The sequence below is a fragment of the Oncorhynchus clarkii genome, chromosome 29 (genome assembly GCF_045791955.1).
Source record: "Oncorhynchus clarkii lewisi isolate Uvic-CL-2024 chromosome 29, UVic_Ocla_1.0, whole genome shotgun sequence".
Lineage (NCBI taxonomy): Eukaryota > Metazoa > Chordata > Actinopteri > Salmoniformes > Salmonidae > Oncorhynchus > Oncorhynchus clarkii.
This window is the reverse complement of record NC_092175.1, coordinates 42,256,757-42,284,256: the sequence shown is the minus strand read 5'-3', so window position 1 is coordinate 42,284,256 and position 27,500 is coordinate 42,256,757. Positions and strand designations below refer to the sequence as shown.

General features: G+C 47.9%; 1 protein-coding gene across 1 annotated transcript in view; it reads left to right on the top strand.

Moving 5' to 3' along the window:
• Positions 1-27,500, top strand: part of LOC139388242 (dachsous cadherin-related 1b) — a 239,018-nt gene that overhangs the window by 166,543 nt on the left and 44,975 nt on the right. The window contains exons 9-19 of the mRNA XM_071134790.1: positions 2,372-2,835; positions 3,072-3,434; positions 3,860-4,097; positions 4,840-5,027; positions 5,484-5,580; positions 5,855-6,012; positions 13,113-13,360; positions 13,973-14,162; positions 14,449-14,744; positions 15,248-15,363; positions 24,295-24,534. Of these exons, the coding sequence (XP_070990891.1) occupies positions 2,372-2,835; positions 3,072-3,434; positions 3,860-4,097; positions 4,840-5,027; positions 5,484-5,580; positions 5,855-6,012; positions 13,113-13,360; positions 13,973-14,162; positions 14,449-14,744; positions 15,248-15,363; positions 24,295-24,534 (2,598 nt within the window). The remainder of the gene's footprint in view (positions 1-2,371; positions 2,836-3,071; positions 3,435-3,859; positions 4,098-4,839; positions 5,028-5,483; positions 5,581-5,854; positions 6,013-13,112; positions 13,361-13,972; positions 14,163-14,448; positions 14,745-15,247; positions 15,364-24,294; positions 24,535-27,500) is intronic.

Genomic DNA, 27,500 nt, shown 5'->3' with positions numbered 1-27,500 from the left:
ATTAAACGAACTTCGGTAACGGCCCACGTGCCCCGAGTAGTCAGCGACATGGGAATTTAGTCTCTGATCTCAAAAAAAACTTTTCTGGGACAGTTCAATCGTGTAACGTACTCGCGCGGGCTTAAGCAGTTTACTTTACTGTTGTTCTGCCTCTGACTAAGTCCCTGGCTTTTATAGTATAGCCTTGGACAATGGGTCCAGTCTTACTCTAGCTAAATCGGTTGGCTACAGGGGTTCTCAAACAATGACACACATTGGCTATGAGTAAATACCTCACTATTTGTATAAGACATTCCTTGGAGTCTTGGTGTCGTCAGAGAATAGTTACCCTGGTATCCTCAGCTCACCTTACGGGTTCTGGTCCGAAGTAGAGGGCCGTTTGGAAACCAATCTTAAAACGCCATCTCTACTCCTTCCTCACCTCTCGGTTGGCTGATTTAATATGGATTATTTTCCACAAAGAACTAGAGTTGTGATTTTTTTCTGGTATGAACGACTGCAGAATGATTTCTATTAGAGGCGGTTTTGAGTAAGAGTCAAGAGAGAAGTGCTCTCATCTGGAGTGGACTTGAAGTACCCTTATTCCATCTGAAGAACCCTTATTCCATCTGAAGTACCCTTATTCCATCTGAAGAACCCCTATTCCATCTAAAGAACCCTTATTCCATCTGAAGAACCTTTATTCCATCTGAAGAACATTTATTCCATCTGAAGAACCCTTATTCCAACTGAAGAACCCTTATTCCATCTGAAGAACCCCTATTCCATCTGAAGTACCCTTATTCCATCTGCATAACCTTTATTCCATCTGAAGAACCCTTATGCCATCGGAAGAACCCTTATTCCATCTGAAGAACCCTTATTCCATCTGAAGAACCTTTATTCCATCTGAAGAACCCTTATTCCATCTGAAGAACCTTTATTCCATCTGAAGAACCCTTATTCCATCTGAAGAACCCTTATTCCATCTGAAGAACCTTTATTCCATCTGAAGAACCCTTATTCCATCTGAAGAACCTTTATTCCATCTGAAGAACCCTTATTCCATCTGAAGTACCCTTATTCCATCTGAAGAACCCTTATTCCATCTGAAGAACCCTTATTCCACCTGAAGAACCCTTATTCCATCTGAAGAACCCTTATTCCATCTGAAGAACCTTTATTCCATCTGAAGAACCCTTATTCCATCTGAAGAACCTTTATTCCATCTGAAGAACCCCTATTCCATCTGAAGAACCTCTATTCCATCCGAAGTACCCTTATTCCCCCTCCACTCTTAACTGTTTTATATCTACTGTCATTGAGTCTATTGTTTGATGAGGATCCACATCAGGCTGGGTAGAAGCAGCAACTACTCTTCCTGGGATTCACAATAAGCACAAAACATGACATGCAACAAAACATGACATGCAACACTGACACACTAATAGACAAGGACTGTCAAACACATTTAGAATACAACCGTAAACAAACAATACATCCACTTACATCATTGCTCTTTTTCAGTACAGGAGTTGACGTGGACATTTTGGAATTGACTGTGATTGATGCTCTGTTTGTATTACAGGCTTTTAAATGACTTCTCTGTTTCACATGGGATTAACCATTATGTCCCTCCCTCCCTCGCTCCCTCCCTCCCTCCATCCCTCGCTCCCTCCCTCGCTCCCTCCCTCCCTCCATCCCTCGCTCCCTCCCTCCCTCCCTCCCTCCCTCCCTCCCTCCCTCCCTCCCTCCCTCCCTCCCTCCCTCCCTCCCTCCCTCCCTCGCTCCCTCCCTCCCTCCCTCCCTCCCTCCCTCCCTCCCTCCCTCCCTCCCTCCCTCCATCGCTCCCTCCCTCCCTCCCTCCCTCCCTCCCTCCCTCCCTCCCTCCCTCCCTCCCTCCCTCCCTCCCTCGCTCCCTCCCTCCCTCCCTCCCTCCCTCCCTCCCTCGCTCCCTCCCTCCCTCCCTCCCTCCCTCCCTCCCTCCCTCCCTCCCTCCCTCCCTCCCTCCCTCCCTCCCTCCCTCCCTCCCTCTCTCCCTCCCTCCCTCCCTCCCTCCCTCCCTCCCTCCCTCCCTCCCTCCCTCCCTCCCTCGCTCCCTCCCTCCCTCCATCCCTCCCTCCCTCCCTCCCTCCCTCCCTCCCTCCCTCCCTCCCTCCCTCCCTCCCTCCCTCCCTCCCTCCCTCGCTCCCTCCCTCCCTCCCTCCCTCCCTCGCTCCCTCCCTCCCTCCCTCCCTCCCTCCCTCCCTCCCTCCCTCCCTCCCTCCCTCCCTCCCTCCCTCCCTCGCTCCCTCCCTCCCTCCCTCCCTCCCTCCCTCTCTCCCTCCCTCCCTCCCTCCCTCCCTCCCTCCCTCCCTCCCTCCCTCCCTCCCTCCCTCCCTCCCTCTCTCAGGTCGTTCCCAGGACATCTCCTATTCCATCTCATCAGGTGACCCAGATGGTTATTTCACCATGGACTCTACCTCCGGGGCGCTCCGTTCCTCTCTCCCTCTGGACCACGAGGCCTGTCCCAGTCTCGACCTGGAAGTCCTGGCTCGCTACGGCTCGCCGCCCGCCTACGGAACCACACGCGTACGCGTCACCATCTCAGACGTCAATGACAACGCTCCCTCCTTCCTTCCCTCCTCCTCCGAATCGCTCCTTCTCCCGGAGGTGACTAAAATGGGAACGGTGGTGTACCGGGTTCAGGCCACTGACAGGGACTCAGGTCCAAACGGTCAGCTGAGTTTTGACCTGGTCTCGATCGGCACGGGGGGCAGTAGCGGTCAAAGGATGTTTGGCGTGGACCGGGGAAGCGGGGAGCTGAAGCTGATTGGTGGACTGAACTACGAAAGTGTTCCGCGCTACGACCTACAGGTTAGGGAAAAATTTAAAATCATTTAAAATCTCATTTAGATCAAATAGTAAAATAAACTACCTAATAAAGTTTTTCTTTGAAGAATGTACCAATAGGGCCATCATATGTACTTGTCTATATTAAATTAGATTACTCATTGATCTTCTCTCTCTCCCTCCCTGCCTCTCTCCCTCCCCCTCCTCCCTGCCACCCTCCTCCCTCCCTCCTCTCTCTCCTCTCCCCCCCCCCCTCCCAGGTGGTAGCTAAAGATGGTGGAGCCCCCCAGCTCAGCTCTACCTTCACGTTAGTTGTGCATGTCCAGGCTCAGGATGCGCAGGGCCCCGCTTTCGACACGCTAACGTACCGCGTGGAGCTACAGGAGAACACGCCTCTAAACACACGCGTCCTACAGGTCCGCGCCCTTAACAGAGAGGCTGCTGGGAACGGCGGTGGCTCCTCCTCTTCCTCGGTGTCGTACAGACTGCATCCGGACGGTGACGCGGCAGGGTTCGGGGTCGCCCCAGATAGTGGGTGGTTGTTCGTTCGTAGCTCTCTGGACCGGGAGGCTAAGGACATATATCTACTGACGGTGGTGGCGACCTCTGGACCGGGAGGGCAGGTGAGGAACACAGCAGTTTAGGGCATACAATCACTCTTATTTTACCATCATGTAGACTTGTGGTTTACCTTCATGTGGACTTGTGGTTTACCTTCATGTAGACTTGTGGTTTATCATCATTTAGACTTGTGGTTTATCTTCATGTAGACTTGTGGTTTACCTTCATGTAGACTTGTGGTTTACCTTCATGTGGACTTGTGGTTTACCTTCATGTAGACTTGTGGTTTACCTTCATGTAGACTTGTGGTTTACCTTCATGTGGACTTGTGGTTTATCTTCATGTGGACTTGTGGTTTACCTTCTCCATTGCTTAGTCTGTGTCTGTGAGACGGGTTTAGAGACCCGGTGTACAACACATAGAACACACAGGTTTCGTCTAACACATCTCTATCTACTGTATGTTAACCGCCCTCCGTTCTGCGCAGGGCGCGGCTGGGGCGGGCAGGACTGGCAGTGCCACGGTGAGGGTCTCTGTGACAGATGAGAACGACAACAGTCCCCGTCTGAGTCAGGAGAGGGTGTTTCTGGCTGTGAGAGAGAACCTTCCGGCGGGCACGGGGTTCGGCCGCGTGTCGGCTACCGACAGAGACGCAGGACTGAACGCCAGACTGACCTTCAGGCTCCTGCACACTGACCGACACTTCCAGATCAACTCACACACAGGTGAGGAAAGCCAAGGGTCTCGGAGTACGAGTGCTGATCTGGGATCTGTCCATATTAATCTAATTCATTGTGATCTTTAAAAAAAAAAAGAAGGCAAAACTGGTCCTAGATCAGCCCTCCTGCTATGAGTTGCTTAATGAATCAGGGCCTAGGACTTACTGAGGTTGTTAGTGTACCTGGCAGTAGACATGTAGATCAACTCTGTAGATAAACAGTCATTTAAACCTGTCTAATGTGTGTCTATCCTACTCTGTTCCTTTATTTCAACTCTCTTCAACCCTGCCTTGACTCTCCATTCTCCCTCTACCTTTTATTCTCTCTCTCCCTCTCTATCTCTGTCTCTCTTTCTCTCCCTCTCTTTCTCTCTCTCCTTCCCTCCCTCTTCGTCTCTCTCTCTCTCTCTCTCTCTCTCTCTCTCTCTCTCTCTCTCCCTCTCTCTCTCTGTCTCTCTTTCTCTCCCTCTCTTTCTCTCTCTCCTTCCATCCCTCTTCATCTCTCTCTCTCTCTCTCTCTCTCTCTCTCTCTCTCTCTCTCTCTCCTTCCTTCCCTCCCTCTCTCTGTCCCTCTCTCTATGTCTCTCTCTCCTTCCTTCCTTTCCTCCCTCTCCCTCTCTCTCTCTCTCTCTCTCTCTCTCTCTCTCTCTCTCTTTCTGTGTCTCTCTCTTTCTCTCGTTCCCTCCCTCTTCATCTTTCTCTCTCTCCCTCCTCGTCTCTCTCTCTCTCTCCCTCTTCTCTCTCTCTAGGTGAGATCAGTACTAGGTTATCTCTCGACAGAGAGCAGCAGTCTAGCTACCAGCTGGTGGTTGTGGTACAAGACGGAGGCACGCCCCCTCGCAGCGCTACGGGTACTGCCCACATCACTCTATTGGATGAGAACGACAACGCCCCTGTCTTTAACCACGCCCACCCCGACAGGGAACTGCTCATACAGGTAAGAGAGGGGACATCCAATCCCAAATTGTATCCCTTACACCAGGGTTGGACAAACGTTTTGGCTAGAGGGCAGATGAATAATGCTCTCTCTCTCTCTGTCTCTCTCTGTTCTCTCTCTACCTCTCTCTCTCTTTTTCTCTCTCTCTCTGTCTCTCTCTCTCTCTCTCTCTGTTCTCTCTCTCTCTCTGTTCTCTCTCTCTCTCTCTATCTCTTTCTCTCTCTCTGTCTCTCTCTCTCTCCCTCTGTTTCTCTCTCTCTGTTTCTCCCTCTCTCTCTCTCTCTCTCTCTCTGTCTCTCTCTCTCTCGCTCTCCCTCTCTCTCTCTCTCTCTCTCTCTCTCTCTCTCTATCTCTCTCTCTCTCTCTCTCTCTCTGTCCCTCTGTCTCTCTCCCTCTCTCTCTCTCTCTCTCTCTCTCTCTCTCTCTCTCTCTCTCTCTCTCTCTCTCTCTGTGTAGGTGATGGAGGAATCCCAGCCTGGCTCAGTCTTGGGGACAATAACAGCTAAAGATCCTGATGAGGGAGAGAACGGAACACTCCATTACTCACTGTCAGGTAAGAACTAACACACACCCAGTTGTCATACTGTAGTAAAAGTAAAGATACCTTAATAAAAAATTACTCAAGTAAAATATTACTTGAGTAAAAGTGTTTTTTTTGGTTTTAAATATACTTAAGTATCAAAAGTAAAAGTATAAAACGTTTTTAAAAAATCATAATATCATTTACAAACTAAAAGTGTCTAGTGAGTCGGGTGGATTAGAGGTAGTAGCGTGGACCAGGGATGTAACTCTACAGGAGATCTGTGTCTGGGTTGTCTCCTATCCAGGTTCCAGAGTGGAGTGTTTCACATTGAACCCCACCACAGGAGAACTACGCTGCTCGTCCTCTCTGAGACACGGTGAGAGGTCTGAGTACAACCTGACAGTGTCAGCTTCTGACCACGGCACACCTCCACACACCTCTACCTGTCCCCTACGCATTCAGGTAACGCACACACACACACACGCACGCACGCACGCACGCACGCACGCACGCACACACGCACGCACACACACACAGACACACACACACACACACACACACACACACACACACACACACACACACACACACACACACACACATATACACACACACACACACACAGACACACACACACACACACACACACACACACACACACACACACACACAGACACACACACACACAGACACACACACACACACACACACACACACACACACACACACACACACACACACACACACACACACACACACACACACACACACACACACACACACACACACACACACACACACACACACACACACACACACACACACAACCTCCAGAAGGATGCAGTACCTCTGCTGGTTCTGTTCTGACCTCCTCTGCTCTGCCTCTCTCTGCTGGTTCTGTTCTGTCCTCCTCTGCTCTCTCTCTGCTGGTTCTGTTCTGTCCTCCTCTGCTCTCTCTCTCTCTGCTGGTTCTGTTCTGTCCTCCTCTGCTCTCTCTCTGCTGGTTCTGTTCTGTCCTCCTCTGCTCTCTCTCTCTCTGCTGGTTCTGTTCTGTCCTCCTCTGCTCTCTCTCTCTGCTAGTTCTGTTCTGTCCTCCTCTGCTCTCTCTCTGCTAGTTCTGTTCTGACCTCCTCTGCTCTCTCTCTGCTAGTTCTGTTCTGTCCTCCTCTGCTCTCTCTCTCTCTGCTGGTTCTGTTCTGTCCTCCTCTGCTCTCTCTCTGCTGGTTCTGTTCTGTCCTCCTCTGCTCTCTCTCTCTCTGCTGGTTCTGTTCTGTCCTCCTCTGCTCTCTCTCTCTGCTAGTTCTGTTCTGTCCTCCTCTGCTCTCTCTCTGCTAGTTCTGTTCTGACCTCCTCTGCTCTCTCTGCTGGTTCTGTTCTGTCCTCCTCTGCTCTCTCTCTCTCTGCTGGTTCTGTTCTGTCCTCCTCTGCTCTCTCTCTCTCTGCTAGTTCTGTTCTGTCCTCCTCTGCTCTCTCTCTGCTGGTTCTGTTCTGTCCTCCTCTGCTCTCTCTCTCTCTGCTAGTTCTGTTCTGTCCTCCTCTGCTCTCTCTCTGCTGGTTCTGTTCTGTCCTCCTCTGCTCTCTCTCTCTCTGCTAGTTCTGTTCTGTCCTCCTCTGCTCTCTCTCTGCTGGTTCTGTTCTGTCCTCCTCTGCTCTCTCTCTGCTGGTTCTGTTCTGTCCTCCTCTGCTCTCTCTCTCTCTGCTAGTTCTGTTCTGTCCTCCTCTGCTCTCTCTCTGCTGGTTCTGTTCTGTCCTCCTCTGCTCTCTCTCTCTCTGCTGGTTCTGTTCTGTCCTCCTCTGCTCTCTCTCTCTCTGCTAGTTCTGTTCTGTCCTCCTCTGCTCTCTCTCTGCTGGTTCTGTTCTGTCCTCCTCTGCTCTCTCTCTCTGCTGGTTCTGTTCTGTCATCCTCTGCTCTTTCTCTGCTGGTTCTGTTCTGTCCTCCTCTGCTCTCTCTCTCTCTGCTAGTTCTGTTCTGTCCTCCTCTGCTCTCTCTCTGCTGGTTCTGTTCTGTCCTCCTCTGCTCTCTCTCTGCTGGTTCTGTTCTGTCCTCCTCTGCTCTCTCTCTCTCTCTGCTGGTTCTGTTCTGTCCTCCTCTGCTCTCTCTGCTGGTTCTGTTCTGTCCTCCTCTGCTCTCTCTCTGCTAGTTCTGTTCTGTCCTCCTCTGCTCTCTCTCTGCTAGTTCTGTTCTGTCCTCCTCTGCTCTCTCCTTGTGTTAAACACTTGGGGTCTCATTTACATCATCTGTGTGAGAAGTGTAGAAGTCCAGAGAGTCTGAAATAGAGAGAGAAAAAACGAGAGTTGAATCCTTGCCTGTGAAAAACAGAAAAGTATTTCAATCCCGGGCCATGTTTTCTGTTACCAGAAGAGGTATGTAGTATATAGGTATATAGTGTAACCAAAAGCCAAGGTGAGAAGCCCTGCAGGGCACCTACGGTACAACAACTCTCCTCTCATTAATCTACCTGTTGTCCTTCTGCGTCAGTCTTTCTGAACTCGCTCAGTCGGATGCTCCTGCCATTGCTCTAGTCCAGCCCTAACACACCTGATTCACCTGATTCACCCGATTCACCTGATTCACCCGATTCACCTGATTCACCCGATTCACCCTGTTACTAGATATGTGGTTAGGCCTGTCAGCATTAGCAGTACTACTTTGCTCTGCGTGTCTGGCAGTAAGATCACAGGCACACACACACCACACACACACACACACACCACACACACACACACACACCACACACACACACACACACACACACACCACACATACACCACACACACACACACACACACACCACACACACACTCAAGACTTGGGGTACTCTGCTGTGTGTCTGGCAGTAAGATCACACACACCACACTCACACAGGCACGCACACACACACACACTCAGCCCTCTATTCCCTAAGGCCCTGGTCAACAGTAGTGGACTATCTAGGGAAGAGGGAGCTGTTTGGGATCTCTGTTAATTATCATGACTCTTTTCCTCCAGTGGTCTCCAGAAATGTACACGATGCAGACATCAGAGGAAATGGGATTATTATTGCCAGTCAGTTTCAAAAGCTCTAGTGTGTTTTACACACACACACACACGCACGCACGCACGCACACCACACACACACACACACACACACACACATGCACACACGCACACACGCACACATGCACGCACGTATGCACACCACACACACACACACGCACACGCACACACAGAGACATACACACACACACACACACACACATCCCCACCACTAGGGTCAACATAGAGCTGACCGATAGCGTGTTGGCCTGACCGATAGCGTGTTGGCCTGACCGATAGCGTGTTGGCCTGCCCGATAGCTTGTTGGCCTGACCGATAGCGTGTTGGCCTGACCGATAGCTTGTTGGCCTGACCGATAGTGTGTTGGCCTGACCGATAGCATGTTGGCCTGACCGATAGCGTGTTGGCCTGACCGATAGCGTGTTGGCCTGACCGATAGCGTGTTGGCCTGACCGATAGCGTGTTGGCCTGACCGATAGCTTGTTGGCCTGCCCGATAGCGTGTTGGCCTGCCCGATAGCGTGTTGGCCTGACCGATAGCGTGTTGGCCTGACCGATAGCGTGTTGGCCTGACCGATAGCGTGTTGGCCTGCCCGATAGCGTGCTGGCCTGCCCGATAGCGTGTTGGCCTGCCCGATAGCGTGTTGGCCTGCCCGATAGCGTGTTGGCCTGCCCGATAGCGTGTTGGCCTGACCGATAGCTTGTTGGCCTGCCCGATAGCGTGTTGGCCTGCCCGATAGCGTGTTGGCCTGCCCGATAGCGTGTTGGCCTGCCCGATAGCGTGTTGGCCTGACCGATAGCTTGTTGGCCTGACCGATAGCGTGTTGGCCTGCCCGATAGCGTGTTGGCCTGCCCGATAGCGTGTTGGCCTGCCCGATAGCGTGTTGGCCTGCCCGATAGCGTGTTGGGCCTGACCGATAGCGTGTTGGCCTGCCCGATAGCTTGTTGGCCTGACCGATAGCGTGTTGGCCTGCCCGATAGCGTGTTGGCCTGCCCGATAGCGTGTTGGCCTGCCCGATAGCGTGTTGGCCTGACCGATAGCGTGTTGGCCTGACCGATAGCGTGTTGGCCTGCCCGATAGCGTGTTGGCCTGACCGATAGCGTGTTGGCCTGACCGATCGCGTGTTGGCCTGCCCGATAGCGTGTTGGCCTGACCAATAGCGTGTTGGCCTGCCCGATAGCGTGTTGGCCTGCCCGATAGCGTGTTGGCCTGCCCGATAGCGTGTTGGCCTGCCCGATAGCGTGTTAGCCTGACCGATAGCGTGTTGGCCTGCCCGATAGCGTGTTGGCCTGCCCGATAGCGTGTTGGCCTGACCGATAGCGTGTTGGCCTGCCCGATAGCGTGTTGGCCTGACCGATAGCGTGTTGGCCTGCCCGATAGCGTGTTGGCCTGACCGATAGCGTGTTGGCCTGACCGATAGCGTGTTGGCCTGACCGATAGCGTGTTGGCCTGACCGATAGCGTGTTGGCCTGCCCGATAGCGTGTTGGCCTGCCCGATAGCGTCTTGGCCTGACCGATAGCGTGTTGGCCTGCCCGATAGCGTGTTGGCCTGACCGATAGCGTGTTGGCCTGACCGATAGCGTGTTGGCCTGACCGATAGCGTGTTGGCCTGACCGATAGCGTGTTGGCCTGCCCGATAGCATGTTGTTCTGACCGATAGCGTGTTGGCCTGCCCGATAGCGTGTTGGCCTGACCGATAGCTTGTTGGCCTGCCCGATAGCGTGTTGGCCTGACCGATAGCGTGTTGGCCTGACCGATAGCCATAGGTCTCTGGTCAAAAGTAGTGCACTATATAGGGACTAGGGTGCCATAGGTCTCTGGTCAAAAGTAGTGCACTATATAGGGACTAGGGTGCCATAGGGCTCTGGTCTAAAGTAGTGCACTATATAGGGAATAGGGTGCCATAGGGCTCTTGTCTAAAGTAGTGCACTATATAGGGAATAGGGTGCAATAGGACTCTGGTCTAAAGTAGTGCACTATATAGGGAATAGGGTTCTATAGGGCTCTGGTCTAAAGTAGTGCACTATATATAGGGAATAGGGTGCAATAGGACTCTGTTCTAAAGTAGTGCAGTACATAGGGTGCCAGTTGGGACACACCTATGTCTGTTGGAAAATCATCGTTTAAGGCTGTTGGGACAAAACATTTTTTACTGTTATAGTCACTGACAGACAACATCTGGACAACTGTCTGTCTGTCTCCTTCGAGTCCCTCTCTGTCACTCTCCCTCCAGACATGGTTTATTTCTTCAGAGGGGTATTTCAGCCGTTCAAACCTGGGGGGACTTGTCGGTCTGAGTCAATTCATTTTGACAAGCATAAAGCAGAAGATGAATTGTATTACAGTGAATGGAGTTGAATTATACAGCGCCAGTCTAAAGTTCGGACACACCTACTCATTCAAGGGTTTTTCTTTATTTTTTTTTTTTACTATTTTCTACATTGTAGAATAATAGTGAAGACATCACAACTATGAAATAACACATGTTATCATGTAGTGACCAAAAAAGTGTAAAACTAATCAAAATATATTTTAGATTTTAGATTCTTCAAAGTAGCCACCCTTTCCCTAGATGACAGCTTTGCACATTCTTGTTATTCTCTCAACCAGCTTCACCTGGAATGCTTTTCCAACAGTCTTGATGGAGTTCCCACATATGCTGAGCACTTGTTGGATGCTTTTCCTTCACTCTGTGGTCCAACTCATCTCAAACCATCTCAATTGGGTTGAGGTCAGGTGATTGTGGAGGCCAGGTCATCTAATGGAGCACTCCATCACTCTCCTTCTTGGTCAAATAGCCCTTACACAGCTTGGAGGTGTGTTGGATCATTGTCCTGTTGAAAAACAGATGATAGTCCCACTAAGCACAAACTAGATGGGATGACAGTGTCACCAGCAAAGCATCCCTACACCAACACCTCCTCCTCCATGCTTCACGGTGGGAACCACACATGCGGAGATCATCCGTTCACCTACTCTGCGTCTCACAAAGACACGGCGGTTGGAACTGAAAATCTCAAATTTGGACTGAAAACCAAAGGACAGATTTCCACTGGTCTAATGTCCATTGCTCGTGTTTCTTGGCCCAAGCAAGTCTCTTCTTATTGGTGTCCTTTAGTGGTGATTTCTTTGCTGCAATTCGACCAGGAATGCCTGATTCTGTTGATGTTGAGATGCGTCTGTTACTCTGTGAAGCATTTATTTGGGCTGCAATGTCTGAGGCTGGTAACTCATTTTTTTTTATATAAAAAAATATATATTTTTAAAATGTAACTAGTCAGTTAAGAACAAATTCTTATTTTCAATGACGGCCTAGGAACAGTGGGTTAAGTGCCTGTTCAGGGGCAGAACAACAGATTTGTTCCTTGTCAGGTCAGGGATTCGATCCAGCAACCTTTCGGTTACTGGCCCAACCCTCTAACCACTAGGCTACCTGCCGCTCTAACCACTAGGCTACCTGCCGCTTTAACCACTAGGCTACCTGCCTCCTCTAACCACTAGGCTACCTGCCGCTCTAACCACTAGGCTACCTGCCTCCTCTAACCACTAGGCTACCTGCCGCTCTAACCACTAGGCTACCTGCCGCCTCTAACCACTAGGCTACCTGCCGCTCTAACCACTAGGCTACCTGCCGCCTCTATGCTCTAACCACTAGGCTACCTGCCGCCTCTACACTCTAACCACTAGGCTACCTGCCGCCTCTAACCACTAGGCTACCTGCCGCTCTAACCACTAGGCTACCTGCCGCCTCTATGCTCTAACCACTAGGCTACCTGCCGCCTCTACACTCTAACCACTAGGCTACCTGCCGCCTCTAACCACTAGGCTACCTGCCGCCTCTACACTCTAACCACTAGACTACCTGCCGCCTCTACGCTCAGTTTCATCATAGCGCATGATGGTTTTTGCGGCTGCATTGATTGACCTTCATGTCTTAAAGTATTGATGGACTGTCGACTAATGATGGACTGTGGACTTGGTCTTTTACCAAATTAGGGCTATCTTCTGTATACCACCCCTACCTTGTCACAACACGGCTGATTGGCTCAAACGCATTAAGAAGGAAAGAAATTCCACATATTAACTTTTTTTAACAAGGCACACCTGCTAATTGAAATGCATTCCAGGTGACTAACTCATGAAGCTGGTTTAGAGAATGCCAAGAGTGTGCAAAACTGTCATCAAGGCAAAGGGTGGCTACTTTAAAGAATCTAAAATATATTTTGATTTGTGTAACACTTTTTGGGGGTTACTATTTGATTCCATATGTGTTGTTTCATAGTTTTGATGTCTTCACTATTATTATTCTACAAATGGAGAAAATAGTAAAACAAATCTAATAAAAATAAAAAACTTGAATGAGTAGGTGTGTCCAAATGTTTTACTGGTACTTTAAGTACTTTGCCCTGCTTTCACACCCATTTTAAATGGGTTCCCAGTTGCATTGAATTAAATTGAACTGGATTGAAATGGATTGAACTGGATCAAACTGGATTGAACACACTCTATCTGTCTTCATCTGCAGGTCCTGAGTTCCAGTAAGTCTTCTGCCAAGAACACTCTGTCCATGACTCTCAACTCAGTGGAGGGCGTCGCCCCAGGCTCTGTCATTGGCTCTGTCCGGTCACATGACCAGCGTGACACGCTGTCGTTGGACGGTCAGGTGACGTACGTGGTGGTGGGCGGGACGGACCGGAAGGGGACGTTCATGGTTGACCGGGTTACGGGAGACGTGTACCTGGTCAGAGTACTGGACTATGAGGAAGGGGACAGGTGAACCTGCTAGTTTCTCCTGTTCTTCATTACATCTTTATTAAACCTATTATACGGGATACATCTGGGAGTTGAGAGGAGATTTCCTTTTTCTATCATTTACTTCTATCTCAACTTGACTTGACTTGACTGTCTCTCTCTCTCTCTCTCTCTCTCTCGCTCTCTGTCTCTGTCTCTGTCTCTGTCTCTGTCTCTCTCTCTCTCTCTCTCTCTCTCTCTCTCTCTCTCTCTCTCTCTCTCTCTCTCTCTCTCTCTCTCTGTCTCTCTCTCTCTCTCTCTCTCTCTGTCTCTCTCTCTCTCTGTCTCTGTCTCTCTCCCTCTCTCTCTCTCTCTCTCTCTCTCTCTCTCTCTCTCGCTCTCTGTCTCTGTCTCTGTCTCTGTCTCTGTCTCTCTCTCTCTCTCTCTCTCTCTCTCTGTCTCTGTCGCTGTCTCTTTCTCTCTCTCTCTCTCTTTCTCTATCTCTCTCTATCTCTCTGTATCTCTCTCTCTGTCTCTCTCTCTCATTCTCTCTCTGTCTCTCTCATTCTCTCATTCTCTCTATCTTTGTCTCTCTCTCTCCCTCTCTCTCTCTCTCTCTCTCTCTCCCATCCATCCATCCCTCTCTCATTCCAGGTACACTCTGCATGTGGAGGTATCAGATTTCACGCTGGCGTACCCCAGCAGTCACAGAGTACAGCTGGATATTAACGTCCAAGACAGCAATGACCACGCCCCCCAGTTCACCGAGGACCCCGTTACCATAGTGATACCAGAGAACACCCAGCCGGGAGCCTCCATCTACACCTTCCAGGCTGCTGATAAGGTGGGACAGTAGTAGGTTATATAATAAAATAAAAGATAATAAAATAGTAAAATATAATCAATCATCTGATAAATTGAGAAATGGGGGAGAAGAGATAGCATGTTGGGGTTTCAATATCAGGGCAGGAATTACCTCACTGTGGGAGTTAAAGGTATGATGTCTTTTCAGGTTGTTGCTATTAACTGTCAAAATCTCAAGAGTTGGCCTGATAAGATAATGTCTCTGAAAACTCCTATTTTAGGTGTCATTATGTTAATCGGATGTTCTCATGTCTCTGTTCTTTTAGGACGGCAGTGGTCCCAACAGCGAGCTGCGTTACTCAATCCAGCACCTCTGGCCTGACTCCCTTCACCTCCTGACCCTTGACCCTTCCACTGGGGTCCTGACCTTGGGTCAGAAGTTAGATCACGAGACCACGTCCTCCCTCTACCTGGTTGTCAGGGCGACCGACCAGGCGGAGGACGTGTCCGCGCGGCGCTGGGGGTCGGTGACGGCCCGGGTGTTTGTGACGGACGAGAATGACAACGCTCCCGTGTTCGGCTCGTCCTCCGCCGTCAGTGTTATGGAGGACCAGCCGGTCGGGTGAGCAACACATTCACTAGGAGGCATATCTCATTCAAATGATTTAAAACACAACATTATAGGGGAGAATATACCCCTATAATCTAAGAAGTTGAGCTGTCCATAGTCTAGTCCAGATACCGTGTATGCATCTGTAGACCTTGTCAAGAGGAGACATCTGTAGACCTTGTCAGAGGAGACATGAGGAGAAATCTGTAGACCTTGTCAAGAGGAGAAACCTGTAGACCTTGTCAAGAGGAGAAATCTGTAGACCTTGTCAAGAGGAGACATGAGGAGAAATCTGTAGACCTTGTCAAGAGGAGAAACCTGTAGACCTTGTCAAGAGGAGAAATCTGTAGACCTTGTCAAGAGGAGACATGAGGAGAAACCTGTAGACCTTGTCAAGAAGAGACATGGTTGAGGCCTGAATCACAAATGAAAGTAAAAGATTGATGCCAAGAACCTAGCTGGACTTTTAAGGTCCAGGTCCTGACTATCTGCTGTGTGTTTCTGTGTATTGTCAGGTTCGTGGTTGTGTACGTGATGGCTCGTGACGAGGATGAGGGAGAGAACGGCCGAGTGTCCTACAGCATCCAATCAGGGAACGGCGCTGGACGCTTCAGCCTCAACCCCAACACCGGTAAGACTTCTGACCCTTAACCCCTGGCCTCTGACACGAGTAAGATCCTAACACTACTGAGAATTCCAACACAGACTCACACCTACAGATGGAGGATCTTAATTTGATCACTCTTTTGTTCCTGAGCCGCAGGAAAGGCATGAATTCACTGAAAGTTCAAACTCACACGGTTATATGAACAGTATTCCACATGTTATGTAGCCTCATTTTGACCAGCTAACAGTCTAACCACATAGCAACCAATGGACTAAATGTTCAAATCCAGTTGCAGCGGGATTATTTTTGCTCCGTCAATACAGGTAAAATTAAGATCCTACACCTGTAATTCTCCTTAACCCTGCGACCTCTGTCTCAGACCATAGCACAGGGAGAATCATATTCAGTGCCTTCGGAAAGTGTTCAGACCCCTTCACTTTTTCCAAATTGTTTTACGTTTACAGGCTAGTTCTAAAATTGATTAAATAAAATGTATTCCTCATCAGTCTACACACAAATACCCCATAATGACAAAGCAAAAATTGTTCTTTTGAAATTCTTACAAATGTATTAAAAAAAAGAAAAAAAAGAAATACATTTTAAAAATAAGTATTCAGACACTTAGCTATGAGATTCCAAATTGAGCTCAGGTGCATCCTGTTTCCATTGATCATCCTTGAGATGTTTCTACAACTTGATTGGGGTCCACCTGTGGTAAATGAAATTCAATGGACATGATTTGGAAAGGCACACACCTATCTATATAAAGGTCCCACAGTTGACAGTGCATGTCAGAGAAAAAACCAAGCCATGAGGTCGAAGGAATTGTTGAGGCACGCCTGCTGAATGAAATAAGTTCCAGGCGTCACGTCTGTAGGAAACCTGGCACCATCCCTACGCTGAAGCATGGTGGAGGCACCATCCCTACGCTGAAGCATGGTGGAGGCACCATCCCTACGCTGAAGCATGGTGGAGGCACCATCCCTACGCTGAAGCATGGTGGAGGCACCATCCCTACGCTGAAGCATGGTGGAGGCACCATCCCTACGCTGAAGCATGGTGGAGGCAACCATCCCTACGCTGAAGCATGGTGGAGGCACCATCCCTACGCTGAAGCATGGTGGAGGCAACCATCCCTACGCTGAAGCATGGTGGAGGCACCATCCCTACGCTGAAGCATGGTGGAGGCACCATCCCTACGCTGAAGCATGGTGGAGGCACCATCCCTACGCTGAAGCATGATGGAGGCAACCATCCCTACGCTGAAGCATGGTGTAGGCACCATCCCTACGCTGAAGCATGGTGGAGGCACCATCCCTACGCTGAAGCATGGTGTAGGCACCATCCCTACGCTGAAGCATGGTGTAGGCACCATCCCTACGCTGAAGCATGGTGTAGGCACCATCCCTACGCTGAAGCATGGTGGAGGCAACCATCCCTACGCTGAAGCATGGTGTAGGCACCATCCCTACGCTGAAGCATGGTGGAGGCACCATCCCTACGCTGAAGCATGGTGTAGGCACCATCCCTACGCTGAAGCATGGTGGAGGCAACCATCCCTACGCTGAAGCATGGTGTAGGCACCATCCCTACGCTGAAGCATGGTGGTGGCAGCATCATGCTGTGGGGATGATTTTCAGCGGCAGGGACTAGGAGACTACTCAGGATTGAGGGAAAGATGAACAGATCAAAGTACAGAGAGATCCTTGGGGAAAACGCTCAGGACCTTAGACTGGAGTGAAGGTTCACCTTCCAACAGGACAACGACCCTAAGCACACAGCCAAGACAATACCGGAGTGGCTTGAGGACAAGTCTCTGAATGTCCTTGAGTGGCCCAGCCAGAGCCCGGACTTGAACCCGATCGAACTTCTCTTTTAGAGATGTGAAAATAGCTGTGTAGCGACTCTCCCCATCCAACCTGACAGAGCTTGAGGATCTGCAGAGAAGAATGAGAGAAACTCCCTAAATACAGGTGTGCCAAGCTTGTAGCCTCAGACCCAAGAAGACTCAATGCTGTAATCGCTGCCAAAAGTGCTTCAACAAAGTACTGAGTAAAGGGTCTGAATACTTATGTAAAATGTGATATTTAAGTTTTATTTTGTATTTTTTATAAATTAGCAAACATTTATAAAAACCTGTTTTTGCTTCGTCATTATAGGGTATTGTGATGTCATTATGGGGTATTGTGATGTCATTATGGGGTATTGTGATGTCATTATTGGGGTATTGTGTGTAGATTGATGAGGGGAAAAAAACGATTTTAATCCATTTTAGAACTAGACTGTAACATAACAACATGTGGACAAAGTCAAGGGGTCAAGGCCCTGTATATGTATTTACAAGCAGGGTACAGATTTCAACGTTTTACAGTCTTTAGAGACGCCCTAGAGTACAAGTGTTGCTCTGGACTGATGTTTCACTAGTATAGATTTAACACATTGTAGTCTTTATCATGTAGGCTTATTCTATAGAGTTACATCATTGACCTTAATCATTATCCCTACCGTAGGGGCTTGAACTACCACAAGTTTCCATGGACCCATTACAAGCCATTACATCCCACTCCTGAGCAGGCCTGGGTTTAAATGCTATTTGAAATCTTTCCGATACTTTCAGCATGTTTTTCTTCTTGTCTTCCTGGATGGGCGGGGTTTTGTAACCCGTGTCACTGTTCTATTGGTTCCATTGCGCCAGTCAAGCTCAATCAAGCTCAGATAGAGTGTTATAAATGATTTCTAATAGTATTTCAGCCACAGGTGATTGGTGGCACCTTTTAATTGGGGAGGGTGGTCTCATGGTAATGGCTGGAGCAGTATCAGTATCAAATACATCAAACACTTTGGTTTCTATCACGTTTTAAGGTATAACCCAGGTGCAGACAGTGTTTGAAGAAACTAAAGTGTATTCCTTAAACAGGGACAGGTAAACCCACAGGTCGGGGTCAGGCAGGGGTCAGGGTCAGGCAGGGGTCAATAATCCAGAGTAGTGGGGCAAAGGTACAGGACGGCAGTCAGGGTCAGGCAGGGTCAGGCAGAGGTCGGTAATCCAGAGTAGTGGGGAAAAGGTACAGGACGGCAGTCAGGGTCAGGATCAGGGTCAGGCAGAATGGTTAACACCTGGAAAACTAGAGAACAGGAACAACCGAGAGACAGGAGCCGAGGGGAAAAACGCTGGTAGGCTAGATGAAACATAAACGAACTGACGACAGACAAACAGAGAACCCAGGTATAAATACACAGGGGATAATGGGGAAGATGGACGACACCCGGAGAGGGAGGGGGGGGGGGGGGGGTGGAGACAAGCACAAAGACAGCTGAAACAGAACAGAGTTCTATGTGTTTGATGATATTCCATTGGCTCCAGTCCAGACGTTATTATGAGCCGTCCTCCACTCAACAGCCTCCTGTGATTTCAACCAAGATCTGCTCCTGAGTTGTGTCTACAGAGCCTCTGGCTGTTAAAACATTCCTTAACCCCTCAGATCATTCAACAGGGCATCTTTCAATGCCTCAGAGCAATATTTAAAGAGTGTTGGGCACAGTAACCGAAAGGTCGCTGGTTTGAATCCCCAAGCCGACTATGTGAGAAAAAAATTGGTCGATGTGCCCTTGAGCGAGGCACATTAACCGTAATTGCTGTGTACTCTTGAGTCCCAAATGGCCCATAGGGCTCTGGTCTAAAGTAGTGCACTATATAGGGAATAGGGTGCCATAGGACTCTAGTATAAAGTAGTGCACTATATAGGGGATAGGGTGGCATTTGAGATGCATATTAATTCTTGGGTTTTCCTCTAATGACAGATGTGTTCATGGGAACCTGGTTTTATTATGGCCTGGAGAAGCAGAGGAAACCCCTTTGATATGTAATATATGTATATATTAACATGTCCTTTCTCAATCATCAGCACAGGGTAATATAATGGAGGCCTCTGTGTGTGATACACTAACACACTACACACACACACATACACACACACACACTACACACACACACATACACATACACACACACACACACACACACACACACACACACACACACACACACACACACACACACACACACACACATCCCACGCTGCTTAAAATTAACAGAGTGGTAGTCTACAGTACAGAGAGGTAGTCTACAGTACACAGGGGTAGTCTACAGTACACAGGGGTAGTCTACAGTACACAGGGGTAGTCTACAGTACAGAGGGGTAGTCTACAGTACAGAGGGGTAGTCTACAGTACACAGGGGTAGTCTACAGTACAGAGGGGTAGTCTACAGTACACAGGGGTAGTCTACAGTACAGAGGGGTAGTCTACAGTACAGAGGGGTAGTCTACAGTACACAGGGGTAGTCTACAGTACAGAGGGGTAGTCTACAGTACAGAGGGGTAGTCTACAGTACACAGGGGTAGTCTACAGTACAGAGGGGTAGTCTACAGTACAGAGGGGTAGTCTACAGTACAGAGGGGTAGTCTACAGTACAGAGGGGTAGTCTACAGTACACAGGGGTAGTCTACAGTACAGAGGGGTAGTCTACAGTACACAGGGGTAGTCTACAGTACAGAGGGGTAGTCTACAGTACAGAGGGGTAGTCTACAGTACAGAGGGGTAGTCTACAGTACAGAGGGGTAGTCTACAGTACACAGGGGTAGTCTACAGTACAGAGGGGTAGTCTACAGTACACAGGGGTAGTCTACAGTACACAGGGGTAGTCTACAGTACACAGGGGTAGTCTACAGTACAGAGGGGTAGTCTACAGTACACAGGGGTAGTCTACAGTACACAGGGGTAGTCTACAGTACACAGGGGTAGTCTACAGTACAGAGGGGTAGTCTACAGTACAGAGGGGTAGTCTACAGTACACAGGGGTAGTCTACAGTACAGAGGGGTAGTCTACAGTACAGAGGGGTAGTCTACAGTACACAGGGGTAGTCTACAGTACAGAGGGGTAGTCTACAGTACAGAGGGGTAGTCTACAGTACAGAGGGGTAGTCTACAGTACACAGGGGTAGTCTACAGTACACAGGGGTAGTCTACAGTACACAGGGGTAGTCTACAGTACACAGGGACAGTCTACAGTACACAGGGGCAGTCTACAGTACACAGGGACAGTCTACAGTACACAGGGGTAGTCTACAGTACACAGGGGTAGTCTACAGTACAGAGGGGTAGTCTACAGTACAGAGGGGTAGTCTACAGTACAGAGGGGTAGTCTACAGTACACAGGGGTAGTCTACAGTACACAGGGACAGTCTACAGTACACAGGGGTAGTCTACAGTACACAGGGGTAGTCTACAGTACAGAGGGGTAGTCTACAGTACAGAGGGGTAGTCTACAGTACAGAGGGGTAGTCTACAGTACAGAGGGGTAGTCTACAGTACACAGGGGTAGTCTACAGTACACAGGGGTAGTCTACAGTACACAGGGACAGTCTACAGTACACAGGGACAGTCTACAGTACACAGGGGTAGTCTACAGTACACAGGGACAGTCTACAGTACACAGGGGTAGTCTACAGTACACAGGGACAGTTAAGGGCGGTTCCAGATGAGCTTTGTTTCTTTAAGCCATTACTGTAGAGAGGAGAGGCTGCTGAATAACCCACTACTAATGTTTAACTTCTGGTTTCTGTCACTCCTCATCCTGTATTATAGATATGGGGGGGTGGGGGGTCACTCAGGCTTTATAGGGGGAGTAGGAGACATGCTAATGATGGAGAGAATGAAAGATATAGAGAGATGGAGAGAAGGAACAACACAATGTCACAGATGTCACAAGTTTTGAGGGAGCGTGCAATTGGCATGTTGACTGCAGGAATATCCATCTCTAGCTATTGCTAGAAAATCGAATGCTCATTTCTTTACCATAAGCCGCCTCCAACATCGTTTTAGAGAATTTGGCAGTACGTCCAAAGAGGAGTATTTCTGTCTGTCATAAAGCCCTTCTATGGGGAAAAACTCATTTTGATTGGCTGGGTCTGGCTCCCCAGTGGGTGGAGCTGGCTCCAAAGTGGGTGGGCCTATGCCCTCCTAGGCCGACCAATGGCTGTGCCCCTGCCCAGTCATGTGAAATTGATAGAGGGGTGTGTGTGTTGGGATGGTGGTAGGGGTGTGTGTTGGGGTGGTGGTAGGGGTGTGTGTGTTGGGGTGGTGGTAGGGTGTGTGTTGGGGTGGTGGTAGGGTGTGTGTTGGGGTGGTGGTAGGGGTGTGTGTGTTGGGGTGGTGGTAGTGGTGTGTGTGTTGGTGTGGTGGTAGGGGTGTGTGTGTTGGGGTGGTGGTAGGGGTGTGTGTGTTGGGGTGGTGCTAGGGGTGTGTGTGTTGGGGTGGTGCTAGGGGTGTGTGTGTTGGGGTGGTGGTAGGGGTGTGTGTGCTTTCCCATGTTCAACAGAACATGACTGTCACTCAAACACATACAAACACACACACAAATACACACACAAACCGTGATCCAAGATATCTTCACTCCTTTATTGCATCAACAAGGACAGTAACGGGTCTGATATTCTGTCTGATATCCTGTCTGATAGCCTGTCTGATATTCTGTCTGATATCCTGTCTGATATCCTGTCTGATATCCTATCTGATATCCTGTCTGATAGCCTGTCTGATAGCCTGTTGATAGGGTGTCTGATAGCCTGTCTGATAGCCTGTCTGATAGCCTGTCTGATAGCCTGTCTGATAGCCTGTCGATGGGGTGTCTGACAGCCTGTCGATAGGGTGTCTGATAGCCTGTCTGATATCCAGTCTGATAGCCTGTTCATAGGGTGCCTGATAGCCTATCGATATCCTGTCTGATATCCTGTCTGATAGCCTGTCTGATAGCCTGTCTGATATCCTGTCTGATAGCCTGTCTGATATCCTGTCGATAGGCTGTCTGATATCCTGTCTGATAGCCTGTCGATAGGGTGTCTGATAGCCTGTCTGATAGCCTGTCTGATATTCTGTCTGATATCCTGTCTGATAGCCTGTCTGATATCCTGTCTGATAGTCTGTCTGATATCCTGTCGATAGCCTGTCTGATATCCTGTCTGATAGCCTGTCTGATATCCTGTCGATAGGCTGTCTGATATCCTGTCGATATTAGTTATTTTAATAAGTTGCTATATTTTGTCACAGGGCTGCTCCAGTATACATTCACAGAGCTGCTCCAGTATACATTCACAGAGCTGCTCCAGTATACATTCACAGAGCTGCTCCAGTATGCATTCACAGGGCTGCTCCAGTATACATTCACAGGGCTGCTCCAGTATGCATTCACAGAGCTGCTCCAGTATACATTCACAGAGCTGCTCCAGTATACATTTACAGGGCTGCTCCAGTATGCATTCACAGGGCTGCTCCAGTATACATTCACAGAGCTGCTCCAGTATGCATTCACAGAGCTGCTCCAGTATACATTCACAGGGCTGCTCCAGTATGCATTCACAGGGCTGCTCCAGTATACATTCACAGGGCTGCTCCAGTATACATTCACAGAGCTGCTCCAGTATACATTCACAGAGCTGCTCCAGTATGCATTCACAGAGCTGCTCCAGTATACATTCACAGGGCTGCTCCAGTATGCATTTACAGGGCTGCTCCAGTATGCATTCACAGGGCTGCTCCAGTATACATTCACAGGGCTGCTCCAGTATACATTCACAGAGCTGCTCAAGTATACATTCACAGAGCTGCTCCAGTATGCATTCACAGAGCTGCTCCAGTATACATTCACAGAGCTGCTCCAGTATGCATTCACAGAGCTGCTCCAGTATACATTCACAGGGCTGCTCCAGTATACATTCACAGAGCTGCTCCAGTATACATTCACAGAGCTGCTCCAGTATGCATTCACAGAGCTGCTCCAGTATACATTCACAGGGCTGCTCCAGTATGCATTCACAGAGCTGCTCCAGTATACATTCACAGAGCTGCTCCAGTATACATTCACAGAGCTGCTCCAGTATACATTCACAGAGCTGCTCCAGTATACATTCACAGAGCTGCTCCAGTATACATTCACAGAGCTGCTCCAGTATACATTCACAGGGCTGCTCCAGTATTTACTCAAGTAAAAGTTAAGTTAGCTAGCAAGCTAACCTGCCCAAGAGAGGTACGTTGAGTTGGCTAGCTAACGTTAGCTATGTTTACCTTCTCTTGTTTCAGTAGAAAGCAGAGAGCATGTCCTGGTGATTGTGTTAGTGTTCTAAAGTAAAGAACTTCATGAGAACAGCATGTTGGAAACTCTAGTCAATCCTTCATGAGAAAAGCAGTTTTGAAACACTGCAGTTAGTCTGCTTTACTACACAGATGGGGAGAGAGAGAGAGGAGAGAGCGAAGAGAGAGACAGGGAGAAGAGAGAGACAGAGAGGAGAGAGAGAGTAGAGAGCGAAGAGAGAGAAAGGGGAGGGGAGAGAGAGAGAGGAGAGAAAGAGAGAGAGAGAGAGACAGAGAGGGGAGAGAGAGAGAGGAGAGAAAGAGAGAGAGAGAGAGAGAGAGAGAGAGAGAAGGGGGAAAGGGGGAGGGAGGGGGAGAGGGAGAGTAGAGAGAGGAGGGGAGAGAGAGAGAGAGAGAGAGAGAGAGGGAGAGGGGGAGGGGGAGGGAGGGGGAGAGGGAGAGGAAGAGTAGAGAGAGGAGGGGAGAGAAAGAGAGAAGAGAGGGACAGAGCGAGTAGAGACCATTATTTTTTCTGATCTATCTTGGCTGTCTGTCATTCTTAGTTGGCTATCAGTGTATGTGAATCAGGAAGACATTGGAGAATAAAGGTTTTCTTTATAAAAGGAGTAGTTTTGTCTATCAATAATTTTTTAGGGCTGATCCACCTTGTACACTTTTTTTTGGTACATTATTGTCTCTCAACTGCAGTAAAAACAGAAAAATCTGATATTTCCTTACCAATAGTTTACATATTTAAATGAGCTGGATACATGGTTCTAGTCAACCAATTGATGTTTTCATCATCTCCTCTCCTCCCATTTCCTCCAGGCTCTCTGTCCATTCTGAAGGCTCTAGATCGTGAGGACCAGGAAGTGTTTAATCTGACCATCATAGCTGAGGATCACGGGATGCCCCAGCTGTCCACCAGTCAGGTTCTGTCTGTCCACGTGATTGACGTGAACGATGAGCCGCCGCTGTTCCAGTGGGAGGAGCTAGAGGCGGAGGTCAGAGAGAACCAGGAAGCGGGAACCACGGTGATCACCGTCACGGCAACTGACAGAGACCAAGGTGAGGCACGCACAGGGATGTTCATGCAGGTACACAAACACTCTTATGTCTCGGAGGGTCTGTCCGAACAAAACGACACACACTATCTTCAAATCCAAACTGGTTGGATTGTTAATAAATAATCCCTTTCTTGAATGTCAATTGCTTTTTAAGACTGGCTAAATATTTCATTTAAAAAAAGTGGATCTAAATTAAAATTACTTTGCAGATATGAAACAAACAGACAATGGTAATATCAGTCAAAAATATCAAATTCCCCAGTTTATGCTTCAAAATCAACTTTATATGAGGTTTTTTTACTCAAAATTCCATGACGTACAGTAAGGAATTGTTGTCAGAACAGATGGATGCAGTTCAATGCATGATTCATATAATTCACCAATAAAGTTCTTTGGTAGTCCAACAAATATTACTATCAGGTTGTAAATCACAGCTGGCCTGGTACATGGTTTTCTGTCTCCATTCGGGATGCTCTGTTTCCGTTTCAATGACTCAATATGCTGGACAAAAACGGACGACTGTAACTAAGGCTGGGAATGTCAACACAATCAAACTAGCAAGGGGCTAGTCAGTCATAATGTAGCTAATAGACTAAACGCACATGTCAAACACAAGGCCTGCGGGGCCGAACACGACACACGAGGGAGTATAAATGAGTCAACTTTAGAGTCATCTACTTTGTTAAATTACGACCTGACGCGCTTGCATCAGTGAATTCAACTTCAATTGCGCTGTTTTTGTGCGTCAGTTAACAGCGTGCAAGCGGAGGGAAAGTGTACAGACACACACCACGGTCCTACCTAGAAATGTTGCTGATCTGACTTCCTGTTTTTAAAGCTTGACAAATGAATGACCAAAAAGTAAATCTGCAACAAAACACCATGAAAGGAGAATCATGTAGACGTGGGCCAGCAACATTAGAGCAGTAGCCTAGTGGCACGTTCTGACCTTAGTTCTTTTGTTATGTCTTTGTTTTAGTATGGTCAGGGCGTGAGTCGGGTGGGTTAGAGCAGTAGCCTAGTGTCACGTTCTGACCTTAGTTCTTTTATTATGTCTTTGTTTTAGTATGGTCAGGGCGTGAGTCGGGTGGGTTAGAGCAGTAGCCTAGTGTCACGTTCTGACCTTAGTTCTTTTGTTATGTCTTTGTTTTAGTATGGTCAGGGTGTGAGTTGGGGTGGGCAGTCTATGTTCTTTTTTCTATGATTTGGTATTTCTGTGTTTGGCCTGGTATGGTTCTCAATCAGAGGCAGCTGTCATTCGTTGTCCCTGATTGAGAACCATACTTAGGTAGCCTGGTTTCACTTTTGAGTTGTGGGTGATTGTTTCCTGTGTCTGTACCATATTCGATTTTCGTTTGTTCATTCACGTTGTTATTTTTGTATTTTTTTAAACATTTTTTATAGTGTTCAGTTTTATACACTTTTACTACACTGGGTGTTTCTCAATACATTTACACTGGGTGTTTCTCAATATGTTTACTACACTGGGTGTTTCTCAATACATTTACACTGGGTGTTTCTCAATATGTTTACTACACTGGGTGTTTCTCAATACATTTACACTGGGTGTTTCTCAATATGTTTACTACACTGGGTGTTTCTCAATATGTTTACTAAACTGGGTGTTTCTCAATACATTTACACTGGGTGTTTCTCAATATGTTTACTACACTGGGTGTTTCTCAATATGTTTACTACACTGGGTGTTTCTTTGACCGTTACTAAAATTACTAAATTACTTATTAAAAGTGTTTAGCTCCAGATGATCTAGTAAACTATCTAGCTGACAAACAAAATGTCTCCAGGTCTTACCAGACAGAGAGAGAAACAGAGAGAGAAGGAGGGAGAGAGAGAGAGAGAAACAGAGAGAGAAACAGATAGAGAAACAGAGAGAGAGAAACAGAGAGAAACAGAGAGAGAAACAGAGAGAGAGAGAGAAACAGAGAGAGAGAAACAGAGAGAGAGAGAGAAACAGAGAGAGAGAGCGAAACAGAGAGAGAGAAACAGAGAGAGAGAGAGAGAAACAGAGAGAGAGAAAGAAACAGAGAGAGAAGGAGGGAGGGAGAGGAAAGAGAGACAAACAGAGAAAGGAAAGCGGAGGGTGGGGTAGAATAATGGAATGAGGAAGAAATTTGAGATAAGGAAGGGGGTGGTTAGTTTGGGTGAGGGAAAGGAAAGGGAAAGGGGGATACCTAGCAGAGATTGGCAGAGGGGAACTGAACAATGGAGAGAGGGGTGGGGAGAGCGATATAGAGGGCTGTCAATGCCAATTCATTCCCCCAACAACCAGTGTTCAATAACCTAGTGATGAAGGTCAGAGCAGTAACACAGAATTATTATCTAGTGTTTGTTCCTCTCGGCTGTGTGTGAGTTCATTTGACACATCTGAATGGCCTTCAATGGCTCTCGCATCATCTCCTGTGCTTCATCTAAAATGACTTGACAGAAAAGCATAGATAACAACACATTGATAATAGATAACAACACATTGATAATAGATAACAACACATTGATAATAGATAACAGCACATTGATAATAGATAACAACACATTGATAATAGATAACAACACATTGATAATAGATAACAGCACATTGATAATAGATAACAACACATTGATAATAGATAACAACACATTGATAATAGATAACAACACATTGATAATAGATACATTGATAATAGATAACAACACATTGATAATAGATAACAACACATTGATAATAGATAACAACACATTGATAATAGATAACAACACATTGATAATAGATAACAACACATTGATAATAGATAACAACACATTGATAATAGATAACAACACATTGATAATAGATACATTGATAATAGATAACAACACATTGATAATAGATAACAACACATTGATAATAGATAACAACACATTGATAATAGATAACAACACATTGATAATAGATAACAGCACATTGATAATAGATAACAACACATTGATAAT